This window comes from Periophthalmus magnuspinnatus, chromosome 20 (genome assembly GCF_009829125.3).
Source record: "Periophthalmus magnuspinnatus isolate fPerMag1 chromosome 20, fPerMag1.2.pri, whole genome shotgun sequence".
Lineage (NCBI taxonomy): Eukaryota > Metazoa > Chordata > Actinopteri > Gobiiformes > Gobiidae > Periophthalmus > Periophthalmus magnuspinnatus.
The window spans coordinates 177,624-188,844 of record NC_047145.1 but is presented as its reverse complement, the minus strand read 5'-3'; the positions used below and the strand labels follow the sequence as shown (position 1 = coordinate 188,844).

Here is an 11,221-nt window from a genome sequence, read left to right as displayed (position 1 = left end):
GTTTAAAATGTCAACAAACTCTGCCTCAACGTAAAGGTGCACTGTGTCATTTTTCTGCTCGTCTCCATGGAGATAGAGACATGGTAAAATGTAACACACACACACACATTCACACACCAGAGGGTCAGTGGATCTGTGATGCAGGATTCAAACTACAAACCTTCACATCAGAAACACTGTTGCCCCCGGCAACTGTAAGTTTAATGCCATATGGTGGAACATAGCACCATCTCCATGGAGACGCGTCAGGTCCGTCATCAAACATATTTACAGTGTTTTTGACCAGTACAACAGAACATTGACATGTGTTTAATGCCATACTGTGGAACATCCCAAAACAAAAACGTCTCCATGGAGAAGAGCAGGTGACACACCCTCCACCAGGAAAGTTACAGAGTGTCTTTAAAAACATAAACAGTTCACTAAGTTTGTGAAGTCTCAGTGTCTCAGAGTCTTTCTGTCTCAGTGTCTCAGTCTTTCTGTCTCAGTGTCTCAGTGTTTACATAAAGCATCACTTTGGCTCATACAATAACGTCTTTTACCCTCTGTCTCCTGCGGACGGTCCAGTTCTTCCACAGCAGGAGCCGGAGCTGCCGTCCTGCCCCCATGACCTCTGACCTCCTCTTCACCCCCAGGAGGCAACACCAGCGCGACCGCGTGACTGTGACTCGTATTAAAACAAACTTAAATGATTCAGTCGATAAACACAGAGTGGACGTTTATGTTTCTGTCGCTCAGTGACTTTGTGTAAAGACTGAGCTCCTCTAATGAGCTCAAACTGCACGAGGCTGCGTCACTGACGGAACTAATTTGAGTTTAGAAATATGTAAATGTTTGAATGGAGCTGTTTGTGTTTGCTAACAATACACACGTGAGCAATTAGCATGATTAGCTTCTTTGCTATTCAGACCAGTTCAGCTGTAAACCTGAAGCTAAACTTTCAAATCCACTTAACCGTTCAAAAATAAGTTACAGAAATAACTTGAAAAACTGAAGACACTCACCTCAGATTAGCAAAAACATGCTACAAAAACATGCTACACAAACATGCGACACAAACATGCTACACAAACATGCTACACAAACATGCTAGTCCCCGGTGTGTTTGTGCCGTCCTCATGTTGGTGCAGCTCTAATGGAGCAGACCTTGTGAATAGTTAAGAAGATTGATTTAATCTCCTTTGGCGGAGTCTCCTAACACCTCAGCTCCAACCAGACCTGCCCCTGACCCAGAGCTCCACCCTAAACAGCTCCAACCAAACAAGCTCCACCCCAACCAACTCCAACCAGTGTGAGACCTGCTTGACCCCTCTGTGTACCCTCTGTGTGCCCTCTCTATACCCTCTGTGTACCCTCTATACCCTCTGTGTACCCTCTCTATACCCTCTGTGTGCCCTCTCTATACCCTCTCGATACCCTCTCTATACCCTCTGTGTACCCTCTGTGTGCCCTCTGTGTACCCTCTTTATACCCTCTGTGTACCCTCTATACCCTCTGTGTTCCCTCTCTATACCCTCTGTGTACCCTCTATACCCTCTGTGTGCCCTCTCTATACCCTCTGTGTACCCTCTCTATACCCTCTGTGTACCCTCTCTATACCCTCTGTGTGCCCTCTGTGTACCCTCTCTATACCCTCTGTGTACCCTCTCTATACCCTCTGTGTACCCTCTTTATACCCTCTGTGTACCCTCTCTATACCCTCTGTGTACCCTCTCTATACCCTCTGTGTGCCCTCTCTATACCCTCTGTGTATCCTCTGTGTGCCCTCTCTATACCCTCTGTGTGCCCTCTCTATACCCTCTGTGTACCCTCTCTATACCCTCTGTGTACCCTCTCTATACCCTCTGTGTACCCTCTTTATACCCTCTGTGTGCCCTCTCTATACCCTCTGTGTGCCCTCTTTATACCCTCTGTGTTCCCTCTCTATACCCTCTGTGTACCCTCTATACCCTCTGTGTGCCCTCTCTATACCCTCTGTGTACCCTCTCTATACCCTCTGTGTGCCCTCTCTATACCCTCTGTGTGCCCTCTCTATACCCTCTGTGTGCCCTCTCTATACCCTCTGTGTACCCTCTTTATACCCTCTGTGTTCCCTCTCTATACCCTCTGTTTACCCTCTCTATACCCTCTGTGTGCCCTCTTTATACCCTCTGTGTGCCCTCTGTGTACCCTCTCTATACCCTCTGTGTGCCCTCTCTATACCCTCTGTGTGCCCTCTCTATACCCTCTGTGTACCCTCTCTATACCCTCTGTGTGCCCTCTCTCTACCCTCTGTGTGCCCTCTCTCTACCCTCTGTGTGCCCTCTCTATACCCTCTGTGTACCCTCTCTATACTCTTTCTCTACCCTCTGTGTGCCCTCTCTATACCCTCTGTGTACCCTCTGTGTGCCCTCTCTATACCCTCTGTGTGCCCTCTCTCTACCCTCTGTGTGCCCTCTCTATACCCTCTGTGTTCCCTCTCTATACCCTCTGTGTGCCCTCTCTATACCCTCTGTGTACCCTCTCTATACCCTCTGTGTGCCCTCTCTATACCCTCTGTGTGCCCTCTCTATACCCTCTGTGTGCCCTCTCTATACCCTCTATGTGCCCTCTCTATACCCTCTGTGTTCCCTCTCTATACCCTCTGTGTGCCCTCTGTGTGCCCTCTCTAAACCCTCGGTGTGCCCTCTCTATACCCTCGGTGTACCCTCTCTATACCCTCTGTGTACCCTCTCTCTACCCTCTGTGTACCCTCTCTCTACCCTCTGTGTACCCTCTCTCTGCCCTCTGTGTGCCCTCTCTATACCCTCTGTGTGCCCTCTCTATACCCTCTGTGTACCCTCTCTATACCCTCTGTGTGCCCTCTCTATACCCTCTGTGTACCCTCTCTATACCCTCTGTGTACCCTCTCTATACCCTCTGTGTACCCTCTCTATACCCTCTGTGTGCCCTCTCTATACCCTCTGTGTACCCTCTCTATACCCTCTGTGTGCCCTCTCTATACCCTCTGTGTACCCTCTCTATACCCTCTGTGTACCCTCTCTATACCCTCTGTGTACCCTCTCTATACCCTCTGTGTGCCCTCTCTATACCCTCTGTGTACCCTCTCTATACCCTCTGTGCCCTCTCTATACCCTCTGTGTACCCTCTCTCTACCCTCTGTGTGCCCTCTCTATACCCTCTGTGTGCCCTCTCTCTACCCTCTGTGTGCCCTCTCTCTACCCTCTGTGTGCCCTCTCTATACCCTCTGTGTGCCCTCTCTCTACCCTCTGTGTGCCCTCTCTATACCCTCTGTGCCCTCTCTATACCCTCTGTGTACCCTCTCTCTGCCCTCTGTGTGCCCTCTCTCTACCCTCTGTGTGCCCTCTCTATACCCTCTGTGTTCCCTCTCTATACCCTCTGTGCCCTCTCTATACCCTCTGTGTTCCCTCTCTATACCCTCTATGTGCCCTCTCTCTACCCTCTGTGTGCCCTCTCTCTACCCTCTGTGTGCCCTCTCTATACCCTCTGTGTGCCCTCTCTATACCCTCTGTGTGCCCTCTCTATACCCTCTGTGTACCCTCTCTATACCCTCTGTGTGCCCTCTCTATACCCTCTGTGTGCCCTCTCTCTACCCTCTGTGTGCCCTCTCTATACCCTCTGTGTGCCCTCTCTATACCCTCTGTGTTCCCTCTCTATACCCTCTGTGCCCTCTCTATACCCTCTGTGTTCCCTCTCTATACCCTCTGTGTGCCCTCTCTATACCCTCTGTGTGCCCTCTCTCTACCCTCTGTGTGCCCTCTCTATACCCTCTGTGTGCCCTCTCTATACCCTCTGTGTGCCCTCTCTATACCCTCTGTGTTCCCTCTCTATACCCTCTGTGTTCCCTCTCTATACCCTCTGTGTGCCCTCTCTATACCCTCTGTGTGCCCTCTCTATACCCTCTGTGTCCAGCCCATCTCTGGGTTAAGTTCATTCATTTTCGTTCATGTCCAAACTCCTGCTCAGGTTCATTTAAAACATTAAAAACAGGAGCAGCTTCATTATAAATGTTCATCACTTGATTATTAAAGTGCCCATGACCCTTGACCCTTGACCCCATGTCGGAGCGTTTGACCCTGTTCCTCGTCTCTCACCTGATCACAGCAGGTCCACTACAATCACACAGAAATATGAAAAAGACATTTGGGGCAAAATGAGTCAAAGCGTTTTTAATAAGTTACAAAAGTGTTTATATTTGTACCTGTTTTTACAAAGAACATTTCAAACTTTAAAAAATCATTCAAACAAATGTGATCACTTACACAGGTCTGTAAGGTTTATGTCGTAAAACAAATGTGAAAAAGTAAAAAAAAAATTACTTTGAATAAAAATATAAATGTGTCCAAATGAAAAAGACGTCAATATTTTCACAAAACGAGTTCAGTTTGATCTGATTTACAACAATATAAAAATATAAATGAACTTTATGTAATGCCTTTCGTTTGTTTCTCCACAAACGCCTTTAGTCCAGTGATGATGTCATCCAGGTGTAACAGGTAAAAACACTCGGCAGGTAAGTGCAGATCTGATCCTTTCCATCGTTAGCTACACACGAGTCTGGTGATTCAAACTTTTTGGTAAATGAACAAAATATCACAAACCAGTGAAGTTTTACACAATAACAGTCATTGCACTTTAAAAAGAGGATTATAAATGTTCCACAGTGGGTCAGGCAGAGCCGCGTAACCACGGAAACACGTGAAAATATCGTCTGAATAATAATAATAATAATAATAATAATAATAAGTGCATCTCGTCTCCAGAACCAAAGATAAAATATTTACATAAACGATGCCCACAGTGTCTGACTCCACCCTCAGGATCAGCATGAGATGGCCCCGCCCACAACGCCGGAATCACGGCTCTCTAAACGAGACGAAACAGGTTCAGCATAAACTGGATTTATCTGGGACAAAAGGATGTGGTCAATATGTGGTCAGTCTGTGGTCGACATGTGGTCAGTCTGTGGTCGACATGTGGTCAGTCTGTGGTCAACATGTGGTCAGTCTGTGGTCGACATGTGGTCAGTCTGTGGTCGACATGTGGTCAGTCTGTGGTCAACATGTGGTCAGTCTGTGGTCAGTCTGTGGTCAGTCTGTGGTCAGTCTGTGGTCAGTCTGTGGTCGACATGTGGTCAGTCTGTGGTCAGTCTGTGGTCGACATGTGGTCAGTCTGTGGTCGACATGTGGTCAGTCTGTGGTCAATATGTGGTCAATATGTGGTCAATATGTGGTCAGTCTGTGGTCAGTCTGTGGTCAGTCTGTGGTCGACATGTGGTCAGTCTGTGGTCAGTCTGTGGTCGACATGTGGTCAGTCTGTGGTCAGTCTGTGGTCAACATGTGGTCAATATGTCATTACTGATACTTTAACGTTTCAAAACTATTAAAGAAAACTGTAAAATTCTCTTCAGCGTAAAATGGAAAAAGTTTAATTGGGACATTTTTAGTTTTGTTTTAAGGAGAAATATAAATTCCAGCTTCATGGGCGAAACATCCTCAAACGTCGTCTCGTTTCACACAAAATGCGCCTCTCTGCGCTCCACTTCCTGTAACCTTCTCGTCCTGAGTTGTGGATAAACCGGTTTGTTCTGGTTTGGTTCCTCTGGACTCGGACTCAGGGAGTCTGAGGAGGCCGGCCGCTCCCCCTCAGTGTCCTCCTCCTCCTCCTCCTCGAGCGGCTCGTCCACAGACACCTCGATCTCCAGACCTAACTCTTCCTCCTCCTCGTCGTCATCCTCGTCTTCGTCCTCTGCACTGTTCGTAGAGTTGAATTTCTGCAGCACCTTGGTCACAGATGGAGGATTGTAAAAAGTTCCGGGTGGAGGCTGTAAAGTCCTGGGTGCCCTGAATCCACCGGGACTTCCTTTCACGTTTTCCTCTCGTTTTAAGCTCCGACTGGATCGAACTGGGATAGAATACGGTCGACTCGGGTAAATAATCCCAACAGTTTGTGAAGAATCCTGCTTTTGTTCTTCTGTGGTTTCCGTAGCAACGATTTTAAGAGTCCGCGTGGAAACATCGTGGTGTTTGTACTGTTTGTCCCAAGTTCTTCGTAAAGTCTGAGTATCGATAAACGTCCTTCGGTAATGCGACGACGCAGAGCTCCGGACCTGAGAACTTTCAGTTTCATCGACTTCTTCGATGGACTGGCTGCAGCTGGGCTCCTCCACGGACTCGTCTGGGAGAGTCCGCTCGATGGACATGCTAACGGGCATGCTAACGGGACGAGCCAAAATCCCAGACGAGAGCTTTTGTCGCTGGTGGCGGAGCTGGACCCTCGTGACAGTGACGTGATGGGAGCGGGAGAGGCCAGGAACTCTGGGAACATCGGGAACGCTGGAGGAAAGGACGCCGTTGAACGAATCCACCTCATCAGCTGTGAACACAAGAGACTGAGTTAAAATAATGTTTACATTTTATACATATCCTGCTTCATGTTCTTCTGTGAGTAAATAAACTGTAGGAAAAATAGAAATAAATAACAGACACACGGCCTCCTTTGACCAGCTTCAGTTAAACCAGATGCCCTGATGCGTCTTTGATAAATGGCTCATACCTGGTTCAAAGTCACTCCCATCGAGGCTCGGGACGCGCTCCTGGACTTCAGCCAGCAGCTGGGACGCAGTGGCGGACGACTGTCTCTTATAAACTCTGGAGCTCTGCTGTGAACAACAAAACACTTCATCATCATCTTCATCTTAACAACACGGACTCAGTACAAAATGATCAGTTCTACGTCGTTATACTGGATTATATCAGATTTATGAGACGATGATTTATGAGATTCATCTCTGTTGATGTTAAACAAGGTGAAGTTTATTTCATTTAAATAGTTTTCATTTATTTAACACTGTCCTCACCTCCTTGATGTCTCCCATAGACTTTGAGTGTCGGCTGAGCTGCTGGACTTTGTCTCGTCCCTTCGTGTCCAGGGCCGGTCTGAGGGCGGGGCTGAGGGCGGGGCTGAGGGGCGGGTCAAACACCATGTGACAGTGTCTGATGAGGATCTCCACGATCAGAGCCTGGTACGGATAATCCACCAGAGACGACAGGGACACGTCTGCGTCCGCCTGCCGCGGTTTGACCAGCGTCGGACCAAAGATGATGCCCAGATTACTGGCCGTCATTTTGTTTTCTTCTGACTTCTCTGTGACTCTGATGACAGAGCGAACATTAAAACATCAAATAATAATAAAGCTATTCAAACAGTTATTATCAAATTAAAGGTTCACTGTGGGACTTTTCTGGTGTAAGGCTCTGCTTGTTGAGACCTTACAGCTTTGAGGAAAAAACACTCTTATGGTGAGCTCGCCTCTCCACAGATATGGCCTGTGGCATCATGCTTGTCTCCAAAGAGATAAACAAGTTTAATGCCACACTCTGGAACATTCCAGGCAAAACCATAACATCCCCATGGGGACAGGAGGTGACATCCCTCTACCAGAAAAGTTACAGAGTGCTCCTTTAATAATGGCTTAAGAACACAGTGGAATGATGGGAATTTTTTTTTTTTTTTTTACCTTGGCCTAAACACCGGCTATTGTTTTATTATTTTACACCAATTGTCTTCTCTTTTTAATGTTAATTGTCTTCTGTTTTTAATGTCTTTTTTACTGTAGCACTTTGAGATTTGTTGTTCGAATGTAAAGTGTGTTATAAATAAAATGTATTATTATTATTATTATTATTTAGAAGGATTTGAAGTAGTAGAAGTAGAAGTAGTAGTAATAATACTGTAGTAGTGCTGTTTAAAGTCTTAATAGTCATAATCTTTTGGTTCATTTCTGTTGTATTAAAGTTCTTCATGAACTGGACAAACCTAAAAACCTTCTGTTTGAAAAAAGACAGAGACAAACTCATCTCAAAATAAAACACTTTCAAAATCAAAAACTTTCATAATAAAACTCTTTCATATTAAACTCTTTCATATTAAACTCTTTCATATTAAACTCTTTCATAATAAAACTCTTTCATATTAAACTCTTTCAGAATAAAACTCTTTCATAATAAAACTCTTTCATAATAAAACTCTTTCCTGATCGTATCTTTTCTTTTCTCACCGGTGCAGATGTTCGATCAGAAACTGCAGGGTCTTGTAGTGCGTGGGGGGCAGTTGTCTGAGCAGGTCTTTTATTTTGAAGAGGACTCTGTTAAGCTCCACGCTGAGGGGGGGCGGAGTCACGGGGGCGGGGCTGAGCCTCAGCGCCTCCAGCTCCTCCACGATGATCCTCTGACTCTCTTTGGCCAAACCGATGAAGTCGTTATAGTAACGAAACAGGATGAGCGGCTCGGGAAGCTGCAGACGAGAGAAAAACAAATAAACAAACAGGTAAATAAACAAACAGGTAAATAAACAAACAGGTAAACAGAAATAAATAAACAGGTAAATAAAAAAACAGGTAAATAAAAAAACAGGTAAACAGAAATAAATAAACAGGTAAATAATTAAAAAGAAATAAATAAACAGGTAAATAAGTAAACAGAGAGGGATGAGGGCTGTGGGGGGAAGTAACAGGGGAGTATAGTTATCCACCTGTGTGGTTTTATGCTAATATGCTAATATGCTAAGCAGGTAAGGTACAGTGGGCGTGGTTACTATGGTTACTATGGTAAATATGTTGAACTGCTCTCCATGTCGTCAGCTCTCAGTAACACAAGAGGAACTTTAAACAGTGTTTTACCAGTTAAATATTTCAAATATTTTGAACAAGAAAATATTTTTCTTTTGTATATATTTTCTTGTTCAAAATATTTTTACTTTTCTTAAATTGAACAGAAAAATGCTCAAAGTATTGACACTATGGTCCACTAGGAGTGGTCCTGTGACTACACCCCAGATCAGGCCCGTCCACTAAAATTAGGAGGCCTGTGGCGAGAAACTGCACGTAGCCCCCCCCCCCCTAACATAAATGAATAAGAAGAGGGTCAAACTCTGGGCCCCTAAGACCCTGGGGCCCGGGCCACAGACTCTTTGTCCCGCCCCCAGTCGACTCCCCTCCTCCAGGTTTAAAAAGTAAAACAAAACTAACATGACTCTTGAGCATAACTCGAGCTCACCTGTGTGAGGTCTCACCTGTGTGAGATCTCACCTGTGTGAGGTCTCACCTGTGTGAGGTCTCACCTGTGTGAGATCTCACCTGTGTGAGGTCTCACCTGTGTGAGGTACAGTGTGAGGTCTCACCTGTCTGAGGTACAGTGTGAGGTCTCACCTGTCTGAGGTACAGTTTGAGGTCTCACCTGTCTGAGGTACAGTTTGAGGTCTCACCTGTCTGAGGTACAGTTTGAGGTCTCACCTGTCTGAGGTACAGTTTGAGGACGTTGCTGATGTCGTGTGGATACAGCTCTGAAAGTTCCACCAGGTCTTTTCCGTTTTCAAAGGCCTGGCACAGCTTCTCCACTCGGGACTTGGCGCCGTTCACCCGATAAATGCCCTTCAAATAAAAACAAACATTTAACCCACAGAAATGTTCAAATCAGAGACATTTAAGAGGACACACCTTTATATTCAGAGGACACACCTTTATATTCAGAGGACACACCTTTATATTCAGAGGACACACCTTTATATTCAGAGGACACACCTTTATATTCAGAGGACACACCTTTATATTCTGGACACACCTTTATATTCTGGACACACCTTTATATTCAGAGGACACACCTTTATATTCAGAGGACACACCTTTATATTCAGAGGACACACCTTTATATTCAGAGGACACACCTTTATATTTAGAGGACACACCTTTATATTCAGAGGACACACCTTTATATTCAGAGGACACACCTTTATATTCTGGACTCACCTTTAGATTCAGAGCTCTGTTCTCGATCTCGGACGTGCATTTCTTAATAATGAAGGGAACGCCGTCGGGGCTGTTTTTCGCGGCTTGTGTGAAGTCGATCCCAAAAAGGTGAAGTCGTCCCTGGAGCTTCTTGTGTCCGCACTGAATCGCCAAAGTCTCCAGACACTTTTTATGACACGCCAACGAGCACTGGACAAACAAGAGCATTTCAAAGGCTTTATGCATGCTAACGTATGTATGCTAACGTATGTATGCTAACTTATGTATGCCAACTTATGTATGCTAACGTATGTATGCTAACTTATACTACACTAACTCAGAAGAGACATTTAAATGGAGTTAGTTTTGAGATTTAAACTTGTTTAACCAGAGAAACAACAGAAACATATTTTAAAAAGTGAGACTTGTGTCACTTTGGGTTTAAACGTTTGAACCATGAGTTCGTTTAAATAAATCAGAGTCACATTCTCGTGTCTCTCAGCGTCTCAAGGACGTAACCTCAGGAATCTACCTCCCATTTGTTTTTGTCCATGAAATTTTGACTTAAGCAAAAATAAACGAGACAGAGACAAAGACAAAGACAAAGACACAGACGGACAAAGACACAAACACAGAGAGAGACACGGAGACAGAGGCACAGAGAGAGACACGGAGACAGAGACAGAGGAGCCATTTTCAGAGGAACAAAAGCTGCTCAGTGTCTCTGACCCGTCCCTCTCCTCGGACATCACACCGGTCCCATGAAGGACCAGTGTCCAGACTCGGCGTGGGCCAGTGTCCTTTTATTTGGACGTTTTGAGGGGACGGGGTGGTCCAGGGCCCATAGTTTGGGCCATGTGCAGAATAATGTCTCTACTGTTGATGATTTTTGAAACTTTCATGATAAAAACAGAAATAGAGTTTGTGATGTTTTAAAAATGGCTGCAGTTCTAGTCCAGACAAAGTGAAGTGTGAGTTATTTATATTTATGTTTTTATGTTTTTATGTTTTTCCTACAGGACAAAACCCAAACAAACTGTCCCTGAGCTTCTGTTTTGATAAAGAGCCACTGTGCAGCTTTTGGCTCAGATTAAACTTTGGATGGACAGCTCTGGCGTTCAGACCTGGAGTTCTTTTATATCTTTTGTAAATTGTAAAAATAATCGTAACCACGGTTACCTCCTCGCACTCTGCCCCGTGAAACACGACCAGCCCGTCACACTCCCGACACTTGGACGGAGCGCGGAGCTTTCGGAGACGGTGAGTTTGAGACGCTTTGGACATCTGAGCGTTTCTAAAGGGGCCCGGAGAACTGGCCGTCTCCATGAGGACATCAGACAGACCTGAAGACAGAGAAGGACACGAGTGAGACCAGGAGGACACGAGAGAGACCACGAGGACACGAGAGAGACCACGAGGACACGAGAAAGACCACGA

The 11,221-nt window shown here is 45.6% G+C and overlaps 1 protein-coding gene across 3 annotated transcripts in view; it reads right to left on the bottom strand.

Annotated features, from left to right (window-relative positions):
- Window positions 1-4,337: 4,337 nt before the first annotated feature.
- Window positions 4,338-11,221, bottom strand: part of arhgap29a (Rho GTPase activating protein 29a) — a 56,651-nt gene continuing 49,767 nt past the window's right edge. The window contains exons 17-23 of one of the 3 annotated variants that reach the window (XM_033985871.2): window positions 10,964-11,127; window positions 9,806-9,994; window positions 9,293-9,430; window positions 8,060-8,295; window positions 6,860-7,154; window positions 6,556-6,661; window positions 4,338-6,375 (exon numbers count right to left, since the gene is read on the bottom strand). In XM_033985871.2, the coding sequence (XP_033841762.1) occupies window positions 5,513-6,375; window positions 6,556-6,661; window positions 6,860-7,154; window positions 8,060-8,295; window positions 9,293-9,430; window positions 9,806-9,994; window positions 10,964-11,127 (1,991 nt within the window). In that variant the 3' untranslated portion in view covers window positions 4,338-5,512. The remainder of the gene's footprint in view (window positions 6,376-6,555; window positions 6,662-6,859; window positions 7,155-8,059; window positions 8,296-9,292; window positions 9,431-9,805; window positions 9,995-10,963; window positions 11,128-11,221) is intronic. The other 2 variants (XM_055230041.1, XM_055230042.1) reach the window with 2 other exon arrangements.